The 18,613-nt window shown below is 40.4% G+C and overlaps 1 protein-coding gene across 1 annotated transcript in view; it reads right to left on the bottom strand.

Moving 5' to 3' along the window:
- Positions 1 to 912: 912 nt before the first annotated feature.
- Positions 913 to 18,613, bottom strand: part of NUAK1 (NUAK family kinase 1) — a 73,883-nt gene continuing 56,182 nt past the window's right edge. Inside the window, exons 3-7 of the mRNA XM_060245577.1 lie at positions 14,124 to 14,275; positions 12,247 to 12,312; positions 7,750 to 7,869; positions 7,309 to 7,441; positions 913 to 2,478 (exon numbers count right to left, since the gene is read on the bottom strand). Of these exons, the coding sequence (XP_060101560.1) occupies positions 1,343 to 2,478; positions 7,309 to 7,441; positions 7,750 to 7,869; positions 12,247 to 12,312; positions 14,124 to 14,275 (1,607 nt within the window). The 3' untranslated portion in view covers positions 913 to 1,342. The remainder of the gene's footprint in view (positions 2,479 to 7,308; positions 7,442 to 7,749; positions 7,870 to 12,246; positions 12,313 to 14,123; positions 14,276 to 18,613) is intronic.

Below are 18,613 nucleotides of genomic sequence, written 5' to 3'. Positions count from 1 at the left end.
AGTGGTTAGTCCTGCCAGTAGTCAGACATAAGGGTACAGGAAGAGGCAGCTGCTTCAGTTCTGTGGCTTGCTTAGACCTTCTTTGCTCTGAATCTAGTTCTGTACTATCAGTGGTTCCTTCTAATGAGATGTTTTGAGTTGAAATCTTTGAAATGTAACTGTTGATTCAACTAGACTTTCCCATTCAACTGTTTCTATGTATCTAGAGTTTGTAGGGATTAAGCCTTTTCACCTGGGTCTCATCCTGAACCTTAGCTCTGACTCAGTGCCTAGCTGGGACTGGAAAAGACAGGGAAAATGGCATGAGATGCTGTCAGAAAACTTTAGGCATTCTTGAGTTCTGATGAAATCAGTGCAATGCAAGTGCTTAACTGCATGGTGAAGTTCAACGGATTTCAAGGTAACCTATTTTGAATAACACCTGCCAACACATTTTCAGTTTTCTCTTTGCAATCATGAAGGCCAAAATGTTGTTTTTAAAAATGAAATGTGGAGTTCCCACTATTCTGATGAAGCTACCACTTTGTCAAACTAGACACCATATACTGTGGCTTCATTTTGGCTATACAGATTTCAAGAGCCCTGCTTAAATCTTTTCTTTTCTTCAGGAAACAAGATTAACTTCTATCTCTTTCTCAGCTCTCCATTCCTTTACTACATACTACAACCTCTTCTTTCCCTAAATTCTATAAAAACAAAGCACTTTCCACTCAAGTACTAAATACTTTTCACAAGGTGGCACTGTCAACTGACAAAAAACAGTGCCAATTATCAGCTGACAAAGGTACCTGCACCAGTGTGCACAGCACACAAGTACTCTGGATCAGGGCCTTGTCTGGGTAGAAATCAGAAAATGTCACTAGTTTAAAAGTTTGGACATTAACATAGTCACCTGCAAATTATTTCAGTTACTAAACAGCCGACTAGCAAGGTTACGTCTTTTGCTGTTAGCGTTATAGTTTTTCCAGTGGTTAGTTACCTTCTCTGGTATAAATCCATGTACCCTTTTTCCAGTTTACTTTTTTGTCTAGCTTCAATTTATAGCCACTGGATTGTAATCTTTTTCTGTCTGCTAGATTCCAGAGTTTTTGTTCCGTATATTATTGTAATTTCTTTGGACATTAGGTAGTATTTTGATTGCATGAGTTATAAAAAGTTGCATAAAGAACATGAGATGAAATTTTTTCATAATGTAACTGAAGCATACCTGCTCAGTCTCTCTTTTCAATGATGCTTTAACAATGCTAGAAAACTGACTATCAACAAATTGTTAACTAGGCCAACTCCAATCATAAAGGTACCCAAGACCCTTTTTCCTTCCCGCCCTATTATCTCCACTCCGCTAGTTAAGTTTGTTACAGATCTCCAGAGCTTTCTTGTAGACCTGAGTGACATCATCCATGTCCGTGAGGAGGGAAAAACTGCTGTCACTTGCCCGATTCCGATAACGCTTCAAATACTGTGGCCGTGAGCGGTTCTGGAGACCTTGGAAATCCTGGATCTGTAGGAAGTTTTCAGCAGACACACAACTCCTTATTCTCAGCCTGTTCTCTTGCAAATCCACCAGATCAAAAGAGTCATTGGACAGGATGCTGTCATCGCTAATCACACTAGAAGGGCGGCTGTAACTTCGAGATAATCCATCTCCAGGCAGGACTGTTTCTTCCATAGCTTCTAGCATTGGTGTGTCAGGGCTCACCAAAGCTGAATCCGTACTTCTGGTGGAATACTTGCTGCTGTGTTTCAAAATACCCTTGCGCCTGTAGGAATGGCTGTGAGACTCTATTCTTAATGTCTCAATGACACCTGGAGAGGTGTCACTGTTTCCTGACTCTTCGTTATGGTCCAAAAGTTCTGAAGATTCGCTCCGTTCTGGAGACGAGTAATAACCAGATTCTCTCTGCTGAGTCTTCTTGAGGATTCCTTTTTTTGGCATTAAGGAAGACTGCTTAGTGCTGTATTTACCCGTTACCTCTCCCTCCACAACACTTTTAATAGACATGTTTGTCCTACATAATTCCTGCTCCATTTTAAATGTGGAGGGTAACACTGAACTAACTACTCCTTCTATGAATCCTGCACTGTGAGACCGATGTTCGCTATTGCTCCTTTTCTTCAAGATGCCTTTTGGCCTCTTGGAGTTAGGTTTGCATGCACTGTCCACTCCTCCTTCCTGGATAGACTGTGCAATGTCATTTTCCTTCTTTGATTTTTTCAGGGACCTCTGTCTCTCTAGCATGACTTCTGGTTTTGAAAGGCACTTTGTTTTGGTATCAGTCTCTGGCTGGAGGCCACTAGAACGATGATGCCAATCTATAAACCTAGAGAGCAGAGGAGACTCAGAGTCTTGCAAGGCATCGCAATCACAAACGCTGCTCTTGTAGCCCCAGTTAACCCACCAATGGTTGGCTATGTCTTCGATGGTTGCTCTGCGCTCAGGATTCACCATCAACATCCACCTTATCAGGCCACGAGCATCTACAGGCAAAAGAAGACCAATTCCAGCTTTAAAGTGTTTAGTTTTACAACTAAATAAAAAAATTGACATAGTAATTTAATGTGCATTGATCATAGCTTACAGAAGTTGTGACAAGAAGTGCAGCAAAGTGATACAAGAGCCAGTTATTCTACAGCCATCTATCTTTAGAAGTGCATAGGCACAAAATATTTCTTAGCTGAAGATGCATGATTCAAAATGCCTCTGTGTTCCAACAGCCTGAATAGCCCTCCGGATGAGAATCAATCTCATGTAATACACTGGACAGTCAATTGCTATGATTTTATTCTCATTGAGGTAGTAAACCTGTGCCCAAGCTGTACAAAATGTACAAATGGGGATCACATGACTCCTCGATAATGTCTATCTGCACTCTTAAGCCTATGCACATATTTACCACCACAATGAGAGCCATACTATATGCATGGTGGATTTGCAGCAAGCCCAAGTTCACTATCCTACATATGAGGAAGGGGATTTTTCTTTAAATAAAAATGCTTCCTGTTATATAGATGCTCCAAAAAGGCAGGGAACTTCCCCCATTTCCCTGTTGTTATCTTCAGCTAAGTGGAAAATTTGGATGACTGATCAATGGTCTGGCTGACTGACCACACTGAATTCTCCAAACAAAGTAGGAATGGAGATATGTTTTCTATACCCATGTTAAAGATTTAGATTGTGAAAGTGTATCTAATGAAATTACCCATAGTGGAAGTTACAGTTGCAGCCCAAATAATAGGCACCCTGAAGACTAGCGTATACGTATTTACTGTGGCATAAGATAAGTTTCATGAGACACAGCCCACCTTGCCAGAGGTATGAAATGCAGGAAATTTCTACCAATCTGTACATATTTTATAACATTTACAGATTTCTTCCACACTGGGGAGGCTTCCCATGCTGCAGTATTCTGTTAAACCCAAAATCACATAAAGCAGGGGTGGCCAACGGTAGTTCTCCAGATGTTTTTTGCCTAAAACTCCCATCAGCCCCAGCCAGCATGGCCAATGGCTGGGGCTGATGGAAGTTGTAGGCAAAAAACATCTGGAGAGCCACCATTGGCCACCCCTGACATAAAGCATAACACCTTCTGAACTGCCCTAGTTGCACAATATGTACATTGTCATAAGCTCTTGGATGAAGGGCACAATAAAAATGTGATGATAAATATATGTAGACCAATCATATAATAGTTATTTTGAAAGCTTAATGAGAGCCAGAACATAGAAATTTTCAGATATTTCAGACAATTTGTATATTTAGATTGGTATCATTTCCAAAAAGAGAGCAGCTATAACAGAATGTGAGATTACCTAGGAAAGAGAAAGTTAGCGGCAAATGTATTTATTTACTTATTTATTTTGTACCCCACCCTCCTTGCCAAAGGCAGGCTCAGGGCGGCTCACAGATTAGGTTGACTGGACAAGATAAGAACAGCAATACAAACATAAAACATAAGAACAATTACTAAAAACATTGACAGATGCAAGCACAATAGTTTCAAACTATTATATAATAAACATTAAATGAAATGCACTTATTTATATATGTAAAACAATTTAAATTACTGTTATGAATAGCAGACACAGATCCAGATTCTTGGTTTTGGGTCTGATCATTTTCTTGTGTTTCAGCTCTATATATCTGTATTTAGAGGCAGGGAAGTCAATCACAAGCCTCTATTCATTGAACTCAGTCAATACAATTCCCCTTGCAAAGGCTAACAGATTTTCCATTGTCAGATCTAGCTAAAGGAACTTAGCAAAACTTCCCCGAGACAATAAAATCCAACTGCAAAACATTAATTTTGATAATTGTTTCTAGTACACACTTTACCCAGATAAGGACTTAGATGATGCTTTAAGAGAAAATGGTAATCTTGGCCTGGCATGTTAATATTTGGTTGGTTGGGGGTTTTTTTAAACTTATTTGCTTTCTAACTTCCATATTCTTAACAGTTTGGTGCATGTAACGTTTTAAAAACATTGAAACCTTTGCAAATATTAATATAGCCTTTTACCACCACCACTTCCTTCCACATAAGAATTTTTTTCAAAATGTTTGTACACATTTACAATATTTAGATACTGTCAGCACAGTGTAGTGATTAGTGTAGTGATATTTACTTAGTTGCTTGGGAGCCACATGTGAACTTCTGAGCACTGTTCCCCATGGTATCCTCCCCATCTTCTGGAAAAGTGGGTAATCTCTCTCAAAATTGGAATAATTTCATCAATATTATGGGCCCAAGATAAAACTTTTTTAAAAAATGTAACATCCATGATGATTATATCAGGGTTGTGCAAATGTATGGATTCTGTGTTTGAAGCTGGGTCAACATATGGAGCTAAATAAGGTGGTGGAATAGGACATACCACTGCTGATAGCTGAGCTGCAGAATAAAACTCCCTGTACTGGGAAAAGACAACCATAGATGCTCAGAGGTACTCTGGTAATTAAAAGGGTTATATTATATGTTTATGCATGTTTGGGGTGGTGTGCAGGGCATACAGTAGCCATGCAACTCTTTTGGTTGAAGCAACTTGTGAATGAGGTTCTCTGCAATCTGCAGAGTGAGTACCATTGGGTTGGCATGGTTGATTAGGATCTGGAAACCCCCAAGGTCAAATCCCCATTCTCCCATAGAAGCTTGCTGGGTGACCTTGCACCTGTCACACACTCTCAGCGAAGTCTTTTATTTATTTATATTCCACTTTCCCCCCATGGGGACCCTAAGCAGCTTACAATATAACATGGTGCAATAAAAATACAATAAGAGACAGAAAAACAAACAGAAGAAGGGAGGAAAAGTTTTTAAGTGCAAAGGAGGTCTTCCCCTCTTTCCTTCTGCTGGTAGATCCTCTTCCTCAACCTAGGCTATCACCCTCAGCCTAAGCGGTAAAGGACAAGAGCCCTTTGGCTAATGTCCTTCAGCTTGGATGTAAGGGCTCATGCCCTTGATCCCATGCTTTAAATAGCTGTGAAAAGCAGAGAAGAAACAGACTCAGAAGTATGTTCTTAAACTGGTGCTATCCAACTAGCCAGCATGATCTTCCCCAATTCCTCCCCTACTTACTTCACAGGTTTGTTGTGAGGCTAACAGAAGAAGAAGAAGAATTGCAGATTTATACCCCGCCCTTCTCTCTGAATCAGAGACTCAGTGGCTTACAATCTCTTTTATCTTCTTCCCCCACAACAGACACCCTGTGAGGTGGGTGAGAGAGCTTTCACAAAAGCTGCCCTTTCAAGGACAACTCCTACCAGAGCTATGGCTGACCCAAGGCCATTCCAGCAAGTGCAAGTGGAGGAGTGGGGAATCAAATCCGGTTCTCCCAGATAAGAGTCCACGCACTTAACCACTACACCAAACTGGCTCTCTAGTGAGTAATGTGAGCTGCTGTGGGTGAATATTCTGTACAAAATATCTTTGTCATTTGGCTCAAATGATGAAGATAGCACCTTCAGAAAATGCCAGTTTTTAGGCTTTGGTGAATCTGCATAGGCAGAGTGCTCCACAGCTGAACAGACCATTCACTACCATCTTTCTGTGCATCTCTACAGATCCAATGTAGTACAGTGATTAGTGTTTAATTAGGACTGCAGAGACTTGAGTTCAAATTTCTACTGGGTGACTTCAGGCCTGCCATTCTCTTGCAGGCTAGCCAACCTTTCAGAGCTGTTGAGAGGATAAAATGGAAGGACGAATTTTGTATACTGCTCTGACCTCCTTGGAGGGAGGGTAGGATAAAAAGGTAATACAGAGTGCATTAACAGTGCATTTTACTAAATGTAGCGGTCACATCAGCGTATACAGAGGGATGAGATTTCTCAGCTATGCATGGCCCAAGCTGTTTGGGCTTTTAAAAATCACAACTAGCATCTAAGATGAAGCAGTATAGATGCCAGATGGCTGTGTGTATGTCTGACTGTAACTACAGTTTTCTAACAATCATCAAGTATACTCGGAGCTGGAGCACATTTCAGTTGAACTTACAAAGGCTTGAATAATGAGTCTACAAAAAACATAAAGATTGCAGGCTTCTTATCAGGCACAGCTGGCAAAAAGCAGACCTGGTCACTGCAACAAGTTGGATACACCACCAGCTTCAAAAGCCCAAATGATCAAAACTGATTTTAAAGGAACCAAGGTCTACAATTACCCTTGCAGTAGCTGAATGGTCAGGAGATACAGAATGCCTTAGAACGCCATGAGTGATGATATATACATTTGTATTGTGATTAGTCAGACATGTTATCTATAACTATATTGGTTTTTAAATACTATTTTGCATTAAGAACTGGAATTCAACATCTCTTCCCCACTTGTGACTCTGCCTGGCCACAGAAGTGCTAAAGGTATTCTGCTTTAACGGATTCAAGTATGATGTGTCTTGATCAGGGCTTTTTTTTTGTAGCAGGAACTCTTTTGCATATTAGGCCACATACCCCTGATGTAGTCAATCCTCCAAGAACTTACAGGGCTCTTAGTACAGGGCCTACTGTAAGTTCCAGGAGGATTGGCTACATCAGGGGTATGTGGTCTAATATGCAAAGGAGCTCCTGCTACAAAAACCCCCCTGGTCTTGAGGCTGTGAAGGCCCTGGGCCTCTAGGATGCAAAGCCTGGTACTGAAAGAACTGAGTGGTCTGTGCTTCAATCAAGTACTTTCAGAATACGTCAAGAACCATCTGCTCTCAATCATCTATTGTCCTGTTTCATCCTGCTCAGTCTTCCAGAAACCAAAGATAAGATAGAACTAACCATTACCAACCCCTATCATTTTAATTCAGTGTGCAAGATCCTTTTCATACCTGAGGGCTGTGTTGGCTCACGATATTCTCCACTACTGATCTGCCTGATTAGATTTTTGTGATCAAAGCCATCAAAGGGCATTGTTCCATACACCAGAGTGTAAAGCAATACACCAAGGGCCCAGCTGTCGACCTAAAACACAGAGACAAGAAACATAAGGGCTAGAAAAGTGGGCTCCTAAAATCTATAAAACCACAAGAGGACCAAACATCCAGCTGTGTTTAACAAAGAGCATGCACACACAGGTATCTTATGCAAAATCAGGACACTGGTATGCAAAACATATGAAAGCGACAGAAGGCAGCTTAAAGATTTCCCACTGAAGATGAAACACTTATTTTAGTTAACAAGACAAGCCTATGGTCATTTTTACTGAAGCCAAACCCTTCATACAGCAAAAATCCTAATTCCACTTCTTACTTTTTTCCCATTTTGCTTACTTCTGGTCCACGGTAAGGTCTTCCATTGACAATTTCAGGAGAAGCATACAGCGGACTTCCACAGAAAGTCTGCAGAAATTTATCTTTTTGATAAAGATTTGACAGCCCAAAATCTGCAATCTGTAATGGAAAAAGTAAGAAAGTTTTCCGGGCAACTCATTAGGATATCAGGAGGGGAAATTTAATTATTGGTTAACATAAGTATTAAGAATTAACCAGGAGCCTTGGCATTTTAATCAATATGGCTTAAGCCAGGTATAGGCAAGAGCATATGCTGCTGTGAAGTAAAAAGATCTTATCTATATTAGGTTGCAAGGTATCTTACGGGATTAGAAAGAGCTTCTCTTGTTTGAGAAGGACTATTGGAGACTGCCACAGCTCAAGATATGCTGTAGAGCAGGGGTGGCCAACGGTAGCTCTCCAGATGTTTTTTGCCTTCAACTCCCATCAGCCCCAGCCAGCATGGCTGGGGCTGATGGGAGTTGAAGGCAAAAAACATCTGGAGAGCTACCGTTGGCCACCCCTGCTGTATATACCTTTGGTTGCACAATCAGGGACTAATTCCTTATTTGTGCTCAGAAAGGCATCCTCCTTTCACCAAGTCAGAGTACCTAGTGGTCTCAGAAAATTCTTTGTTTGATAAATTCATTTACTGAAGCTACCTGAATGTTTTTAATAAAAGATTCCCTACATCTCTGGGAGCCACCTCTATTTTTCTGCCATCTACCACTAGCATCCTGTGATGAAGATAGTGCAATTAATTGTGGGAACATGACATGGGTATGGTTAAATGAACGGAAGATCCTACTTTAAGGAATAGAGCTGATGAAGATGATTCATGGGGCCCTTTTCAATCCTGCTTATTCCTTTATTTGTCAGTATCCTAGAGGCTGTCATACACAAGTGAGAAAGGAGTACAACACTGCCATTCTAACTTCAGTCACTCGTAAACATTCGTCATAAGCCATTCAGCTACTCATCTTCACTGTATTGGTTGATGCATGTACATTATATATTCTTTAAAGTCATATTATAGACTGTGATATTTCATGTCCTTGGCCAGTATATTTAACAATATACATTGTGAAATGAAGTCTAACCCATGTCCTTGTAATTATTTAGGAACAGATGTCAGAAAGAAACTCTAGGGGGAGAAAACTGTCTCCTGTACGATCCTCACCATATGTCAAGAGCCTCACTGTAAGCAGCTGGTATACAACTGGAGCCTGCAAATATATTCTCAGGGCTCAGGTTGCAGTTAATTACCTTAAATAAATTCCACTTTCTTATCAAGCCACTCTGACTAGCCTACAGGAAGCCTGTCTTAAACTAAAGAACAGTGGTCTGTCAATCCAAATTGAATTGCTTCAGTATTAGGGCACGCAGACAGGTCCATGGAATTCATTTTAGTTGAAAGAATTGTTAATGTTGGTTCAAATATAGCATGGTATGCCTGTTTAGGACAACCCTTATCATCATAAAGTATGCAAAATGCTATGTGCATGCATATATATGAGCATATACCATTGCAGACCAAAATTAGTTCTGGATAGGCATTCATGTTCTCATTTCTACCACTCAGGGGAAAGTATTTCTATCTTAGCCAACTCCCATAATCACAGACTGATGTTTATCAGCTTTTCCCATTAAAACTGTCATTTCCCCCTCCCCCTATTATGGAAAGAAATTAGTAGTAGCCAAGATTCCTTCATAATCTTAGTGCCTAAATGGAGCCAAGGCATTAATTCACAAAGAGTTTCCAAAATAGGGAGGGGTTGCTACAAATCCAGACTTTTTTGTATTACCTTACCTTCAAGGGAACTACTGTTTCCACTACCTACCAAAATGTGATGAAAATCACCTATTATGTATATAGTTTGTACTTAATCTATTTGGATGCATGGTGTACAGATTTGCATGCATGGTGTACAGTTCTAAAACAGAATTACACTTACAACGCAGATGAGACCTACTGATTTTCTTGTGTTGTTCTATTTATCCTTTGTCCTTGTCACAACTGCAAACCTTCTGCTGTTTGCTACCAAATATGCATTTTCTGTCCTGTTCTCAGCATTTTGTTTTGCTTTTTATAACACAGTCAATTAACTGATTTAGGAAACATGTTGATCTTTTGTCTTTTCCTTAGGCTTGCTGTCTTTCTAGCTGCTCACTGCAATTTTGTAGGTAGGTAATTTTTCTGGCTGTTATTTTTCAGCTGAGACATGTAATTCCTCAGCAGTTCCCAAGTAGGCACTGTGTTTCACCACTTGGTTAAATTAACCCCTGTCATTTCATCAGTATCTTCATGCCTAAATTTCAAGGACTCTGTCCTTGAATCCCCACAGCTAAGCCTGCTCTTCTGCATCTTAGTTTCCAACAGTGCAAAATCACAGTGTCTCCACAGTTTAGTATCATGCCTGCCAATACTAGTATTCTAGTGGCTGGAATGTGAACTGACACTTCCAAGTATGACAGAACACCAAGGTCAAAATTGGATGTCAATGCCCAGTTCAGTGATATGGGCCTCCTCCAGAGGTTCCATTAGAACTGTAGCATGGATGCAACAATCATCAGTTCTGGACAGTGTAAGAATCACACTCAAGCCACTACTTTCCTGAAGGATGAGGAACATCAGAGATAACAGTGAAAAATAAATCTAGGTAGGTCCTTTGCTTAGTGCCTTGCAAATCTGGCACTAATCAGGGTTTTTTGGTAGAAAAAGCCCAGCAGGAACTCATTTGTATATTAGGCCACATCCCCTTATGTCACCATTGTTTTGAACATAGCTTTTTGTAGAAAAAACTCATATTAGGCTGCACACCTCTGACACCAAGCCAGCTGGAACTGTGTTCCTGCTGCGTTCCTGTTCTGTCATTTCCACTTGCATATCTGGTTTGGCCATTGGGAATACTCCATCCTAAACATTTTCAAGAAGGGCTTTTTTTGTGGCAGGAACTCCTTTGCACATTAGGCCACACACCCCTGATGTAGCCAATCCTCCAAGAGCTTACAGTAGGCCCTGTAAGAAGAGCCCTGCAAGCTCTTGGAGGATTGACTACATCAGGGGTGTGTGCCTTAATGTGCAAAGGGGTTCCTGCTACAAAAAAAGCCCTGTTTTCAAGTAATATGTTGTCTGCATTTCATCCCTTGGATAAAATGTATTATATACAACAAATTAATGAGGATAGGTAACAGCTCTTATTAACTTGTAAAACAGTACATAGTTTGTCTCCTAGAAATACACACGCACAAATGTTTTTGGAAATGAGGTCTTCCAGATTTACTTAACTTCACATCAATAATTTACAATCCCAGATGTGTTTCCTTGCCAACAAATATTGTTTAGTGAAACAGTGGGGAGGGGGTAGTCTCTGTAATTAATAAAGAAACCACAAAAATAAACTCTAAGCCTTACAGTATCAAGTCAGATAGTGGAAATTAGTTTTATATTCAGTTCTGTAGTTATGCCTCAGAAACAAGATGTAAAAATAAAGCTTAATTTGAGAAAAGCTACCAAGAATAACAATATGAAAAGAAAACAATGGAAACTATAATCATTTTCCAACTCTCACTTCTTGTAAACTGCATCATTATGGGTATCCTATATGGGTGTTAGCACAAAGATGCATATCCCCTTATCAGGTATATTATTAAACACATTACTTTGTGTTTGTGTATTATCAAACACATTATTTTGGATTGTATTCTGTAAGTGGCCCAGTTTATGATTTATTTAGGACTGCATACATAATGCCATTAATAACAGAGACTACTCTAGGGGCTTCATAAACACAGTAGCCATATGGTGCATATGAGTATAAACAGCAATTTTTAAACCTGGTACCATGGTAAGAAAGCCTCCATCAGATAAATTATGTACCATTTTTTAAAAGCAGAAGACTGAACCTGGAAACAGTGCTAACTTCCCAGAACAACATCACATACTTGTATCACAGCCTTTTTCTTTTTTGCAAAATGGAAGAATGAAAAGGTCATTCCCATGCTTTCACTTAAGATTTTTTACATAGTTATGACATCACCAAAAGCCAATCTAAATGCTATCACAGTGCTTGAAGTTCTAAGGCCATTTCCTAATGAATGACATGTGCTCTGTTTGAGTTTATTTTGAAATTGTGTTTGCTTATTTTTCAGATGTGATCAAAAAGATGTTCAGAGTATGCTGGAGGAGGCACTTGAACCTTGTAGGCCAAGAACATTTCATGTCCTCAGCAGCCAGCAGAAAACGCCATCTGTAAAGTAAATTGTCTTGTGTGGAGATTCTACTGTTTCTACTGTTAAAACTGCTGTTGCTTCCCTTGAGAGGGAAAAGCGACTCCACATAAGATAAAACTCAATTTAGTGCTTAAGGCTAATCAGGAGTAATCTCTACCTCCTACTTCTACACATGCTGAATAGGTTCAGTAGCAGCTCTTATAAAACTAGTTCTTGCATAAAAGTATTCAGATAAGAAACACACAAAGGAATAAAGATCTTTACCTTAATATTACAATTGTCATCAAGAAGAATATTTTCCAGTTTTAGGTCCCTATGGACAACACCATTCTGAAACAGGAAAGAAAGAAAAGAAGTGAGGGTGGACAAAAAGGAGAATTTGTGGGGCTGCTTAATATTGGATGGATTAAAGAAGTGAACCAGCAGGGTGGTCTTCACATTTACACCAGTCATAATACTTGCAGCCTAGTAACTAGTGACAGGAGATGTATTAGTCACTTGCTGTGTGGTTAAGAGAAGAATGACTGGAATCTGTCCTCCCACAAAGCCTGTAAAACAGCAGGGGGACTCTTTTCGGAACTTAATTCCAATCCTGAGCCTTCCCTCCCTTTTGTGAAAGTAATATATTCCTCCCAGCCACCAGAAAACAATATCTGTCAGTGACATTAGTCTTTACAAAAGATCTAATTCTTCCACCGCCTGGTCTTTTAGGTATGATGTCCTATGTCCCCCCAAAATAATTCCCTGCCTTTCAAATGTAAGTATGGAGGATCTAACAAACTGTGTTCATGTCACAATGTTTTCTGGTTAAAAGTCGTTATCTTAATGCTAGAGATGTAACCTTTTTATTTCCATTAGATCTTCTTTGCATATCTCGAAACATCTTGTTTAATTTTTTAAAGAGAGAAAATATTCTTGAATATTGTAATTATGGTGTATTATTATTTCCTCCTACTTTTATGAATATAGCTGACTCCCCTTCTTTATATAACCATGGTATCTGGAAACTTTTTGATGAACTTTTATTTCCCCTAACCCCTTTTTCCTTCTGTATCCGAACCTTCTTTTGAGGAAACCCCCCCCCACCCTTAATCTTAAAGGAAAAGTCAAGTTATGCAGAAATCTGTGGTAGATTTTCCATGCTGTGAAGCTCTCTCTCTTAACTGATCATAATAATCTTAATGGGGGAAATGTAATTAGAAATAATTAAATCTAGAGGGCCCACAGCCATACTATCCATATTTTAATACTTCTGTAAATGACACAGCAATTTCAAATACACTTCCATATTTTAACAGTGCAATGCTAAGAATACTTTCCTCAGAGTAAGCACCACTGAACAGACCTGGGTGGGCTTCTGAATACACCTGCTTAGGATGGCACTTTAAGAAGAAGAAATGCTTATTTCTTTCATCACTTTGTGTAGCACTTTTTGGAACAAAGGTGGGATGCCAGCCTCCAGGTGAGACCCAAGGATCCCTTGAAATTACAGCTCATATCCAGTCTACAAAGATCAGTTCCTCTGGAGAAAATGGATGCTTTGGAGGGTGGACTCTATGGCACTGTATCCCACTGACATCCCTGTCCTCCCAGGTTCCATCCCCAAATCTCCAGGAGTTTCCCAACTGGGATCTGGCAACCCTACGCCACCCACCCACCCACCACCAGTGGCTGGGTGGGGGGGGGGGGACAGGCAATCTTGGCATGAAGAATTATTTCTAATCCAATCCTACACAGAGTTACACCTTTCTAAACACACTGACAACAGATTTAGAAGAGGATAACTCTGCTTAAGATGGAACTGCTAAAATTCCAGTTTTTCATATTAAGTTTATGAGAGGAGTCTTCATATGTACTCTTCATACAGTGCACATCTGCAAGTATGCATGCAGTGTGCTCCCCAACATTAATGCATATTTGAAGCAACATGACAATAGCATAAGCTCAGAAATGTGATTCACTTTCAGTGATATATCGCAGCACTATGCAAGAACAAACAAATATATACTTTAGTGTGATGTGTACACATGTGAAGCTGCCCTCTGCAAGCTCTGATCACTTTTGTAAAAATTGAAGTCTTGCTTTAGCTGACATGGAACAGCTTTGCTTTTCTGTTCACAATCCAAAAGTTCTTGGCTCACCTTGTGGCAGTAATGCACAGCAGAAACAATTTGCCGGAAGAAGTGTCTTGTCTCCCGCTCATTCAGCCTTCGTCTCTCGCTGATATAATCGTACAATTCCCCTTTGCTTGCATATTCCATGATGATCACAATTTTATCTTTATTTTCAAACACTGCAAAACAAAAAAACCCTATATTTTAAGTGCTGAGGTTTAAAATTGAACACACACATACAACCCTTCAGGGGGGAAAACACATGGTTTGAGCTCCCTCCGCTTTTTTTTTTTTTTTTGCAGGGGAAGACATGGAATACTGTTCTGCTGTTCTTGTCTATGACTCTCTTGATTTTCACCTGCAGCAGCATATTTCTTCCCGTGTTATGACACGTATCTTCCACTGCCCTGCTGGAGCTAGGCAGGAAAGCCTTGAAATTTTTTTATTAGAGTCCTCATTTGTCTGGGTCAGACCTTACCATATCGATCTATGCAATGGTAACCTTCAGATTGGACTACTGCAATTTGCTCTACATAGAGGTACCCTTGAAAACACTTCAGAGACTGCAGGTAGTCCACAATACAGCTGTCAGGTTGCCAACTGGAACATCATGGTCAGCTCATATTACTCCAATGCTATGGCAGCTACACTAGTTACCAAATAGTCTCGATCCAACCCAAGATATTGGTGTTACCTTTAGAGCCCTTGATGGTCTGGGACCCTCATAGCTATGAGACCACCTCTCCCATTACAACCCCCCATGCTCTCTTCTGTCATCTGCTAGGCACGTTTTGCATGTGCCCGGCCCCAGGATGGCTCCGTTAGTTGTTACCAAGAGAAGGGTCTTCTCAGTCGTGGAATGCACTCTCAGTTACCACCTGTGCCCAGCCGGATGTGTTTAGTTTCTGCACTGATTTGTTCCAGTGATTACATCCTCATTAACAATGAAGTCTGGAAACAGCATGAGCTGTCTCTGGATAGATTACAGAGTAGCATCTTCAAGCCTAAACTTCTCTAGGAAGAAATTTAAAAAGGTAAAGGTAGTCCCCCATGCAAGTACCGAGTCATTACTGACCCACGGGTGATGTCACATCACATTTTCTTGGCAGATTTTTTTGTTATGGGGTGGTTTGTCGTTGCCTTCCCCAGTCATCTACACTTTACCCCCACCATAATGCTATTAAAATGGTCTCACTTCTTACTGTCGGAATTAGTAAAGAAAGACAAACACACAAACACACACACTGCTATCATGTCACAGCTCTTATGATGGCCCTGTAGGGTTTTCAAGGCAAGAGATGTTCAGAGGTTGTTTGCCATTGTCTGTCTCTGGTCTTCCTTGGTGGCCTCCATCCAAATATTGACCAGGGCTGACCCTGCTTAGCTTCTAAGATTTGATGGGATCAGGCTAGTCGGATTAGCCAGGTCAGGGTCTATAGCTCTAAGAGCGCATTAGTCAATATGGATACAGTATACACAAAAAGTATCCTCCTTTTTAGCCTGATACAGGTTCAAACCTATGCACCGATAAAGCACACAATCAAATCTTTATTTTACTGAAGTGAATTAAATACTTCATTTTTTTTTAAAGGTGTATTCCTTGGCCCTGCTGCCTTAGATCCTTCAGCAGGTGATGCCTAAGACTGAACTAAGGGCTTCATACATGCAAAGCAAGTGCTCCATTACTTGAGTTATGATCTCTCCCCAGGAGCTCCATGTATGACTCCTGCAGAATTTCTTCCATATCCAAGGTCTGTTAACATTTCATCCTCCACATCTCTGAGATGCTGAAACATCACATAAATTCTTTTATTTCTTTATTTACTTATTTATAGGCTGCCTTTCTCACTGATACTCAAGACGGATTACAAAATATAAAAAGCATTTCAATAAAACAGCATAAGACATCCAGCAATGATGCAATAGGATTTGGATTACAGGAAACAAAGCAGACAGTGGATTATTAAGGTAGAAGATGGTGCAGTAAGTGAAGTGATATGTACAGTAAACATACAATAAACATTGCAATAAACTACAATCCTATTCCCTTATAAAAGCAACCTCCTGAATTAACCCATTATAGTACAATTGGGTCCCTAGCCATTGGCCCCTGAGTCTATTCAGCTCATTTTAACATCAATTTAACATAAAGAACTCTTATGCCACATAGATTAATCAATAGAACAACCAGCTGCTACCCATTTGATCATGCCGGTGAATTTAATTTTCCCTTTCTGCGGCAAAAGAACCATCAAAGCTATTTATTTATAATTTATCCCTCCAAACTGTTTAAAATTTAGGACAGTGTTACTGTTGAGTTACACTAGGAGTAAGTCACAAGTAGGTTAGCCGGAGTGAGTTGATAGATATAGAACGTTAGGAGGTTATGTGGCTGTTCTAGCTAGTTAATTGTTAATTGTTGAGTTAGAAATTAAGTTGTATTAGGTGGGTAAGGGGAGGGATGGGGAAATGGAAAAAAAAATAGTTAACAACTGGAGGGCCAATGCTGGGTCAGTGATCCCAGTGATCATGGGTAGAGGGAAATATGGTGGTGGGAGAAGGTGATGGAGATATGGTTATGCTCGGTCTCCTTCCAGCCTTTGTCCCATCCTGAGACATGTTGGTGGTGAGGTAAGGAAAGAAAATCTTTCTCCAACACTGATGTTGTGCAGTGCCAGGTCCATCAATAATAAGGTCACAACTCCATAGAACAGCAAGTGGACCTGGCACGTGTAACTGAGACCTGGACCAGGGAGGGCAAAACAGTCGCCCTGAAAGAGCTAGGCCCTCCAAGTTTCTCAGTTCTCCACCAGACCCAAACTGAAGGGCAGGGGGGAGGGGTAGTGATGCTCATCTGAGAGTCACTTTCCTTCAGGGCGCTCCCTGCTCCAAAGACCTCTGGTGTTGGTTGTGTTAGCTTACTTTGGGATGCTGAGGAGAATTTGGCTGTTTGAGCAGTATACCAACCACCTAACATACCAGCAGACAGCCTACCAGGCCTGCTAGAGAAAGCTGCAGGTTGGACCTTGGAATTTCCCAGACTTGTTGTTCTTGGGGACTTCAAAATCCATGATGACATTGCTGCCTCTGGACAGGTTACAGACCTGGTGTCATCCATGGAGGTGCTAGGACTCTCCCAGATTGTATTGGGTCCCACACAGCAAAGTGGCCACGTTGGATCTGACATGGGGTTAGATATGGATCTGATCACAGTTGACAGGGTGCCATGGTCAGCTCACAATGCCCTGAAGGTCCAGCTGAGTGCACCACCTCCTCCTCCTCCTCTAAGCAGTGAGTTGATTTATGCTCACCTGCAGAGACTAATGGAACCAATTGGCTTCCAGAATGCTCTGTGGGATCCGGTACCTCCCAGCAACTTATTAGATGTGCTGATAGAGGACTGGAATGCCCATCTCTATGAAGCCATCAATGAGATCTCTCCCCAATGCGCTCTTTGTTCCCATCCCAAACTAGCTCCATGGTTTACCTTGCCCAGAAATGGTATACCTCACTCCATGGTATACCATGGAGCTTAGGGGGATGAAGTGGGATCTTAAACAGCTAGAGAAAGTTTGGCATTGGTCTTGTGATGAAGCTGCAAGAACATCCTGTAGGTCATTTATGAAAACCTGAAATGACAGTGAAGAATTCAGAGGATTTACAGCCTCCATTGCATTCACTCTCACCCAGTACAACTGTTTAGGACAATTACAGCCCAAGATATTCAATCTGTAAATACTAAAAAAAAAAATTATTTGTATAAAAATACATGTATACAGTCTTGTAAAGGATCAGAAATTACATATAGCCAGGGAGGTATCCAACAGCTGAGGCAGTTCAATGCCTTATCCATTGCTGTATTACCTGCACCCCTGAGAGTTCCAGAGAGTAAAGGATCTACAATGATCTTATGCAGATCTATTCACTGGAGCTTGGTTCCAAGTTAGAGTGTAGAGTGTAGAATTGCAAAGCTACGTTACCCAGTTTCAGTCCTTTTATAAACCAAATTCCTGGCAAAAACTGAATATTCTTAAAAAACTTTATCAATGAGGGTGTTTTTTTAAATGTGCAAGTTGAATACATGCCTCTGTATAAAGCTATCCATATATTTAAATCAGAGACCCTACTACATTTTTCTCTATCATTAAATCACTTGTTCAGTGGTGGCTTGGAGCTCCATGCCTATAGATGCTAGTTATGCTCTACTTTTCTCAGCCTCCAGCATTTTGGTTAAAAGTATCCTTTTTCTGAAGGCATCTGGATAACACATTTAACTGTTGTTTGCTTATTCCTGAAAGGTTTCTGCATGTAGAGGGACCCCCCCCCCCCCACAGCTGATTATACTGCTGGTCAATCAGTTTCAATTTTTGTTGTTCATTTCTGATTGTTTTTAGTTTAGTGTTAAAACTATTATTTGCCCTTGTTAACTGCTTCATGGGTCCTTTGATACCAAAAACAAGTATGGCAAATAAACAAATACACATTTTCATTTTACTCTGAGAGAAACTGGTTTTCCA

Source organism: Heteronotia binoei, chromosome 8 (genome assembly GCF_032191835.1).
Source record: "Heteronotia binoei isolate CCM8104 ecotype False Entrance Well chromosome 8, APGP_CSIRO_Hbin_v1, whole genome shotgun sequence".
Taxonomy (NCBI): Eukaryota; Metazoa; Chordata; class Lepidosauria; order Squamata; family Gekkonidae; genus Heteronotia; species Heteronotia binoei.
The sequence above is the reverse complement of the archived record's forward strand: the minus strand, read 5'-3'. Positions and strand labels throughout refer to the sequence as shown.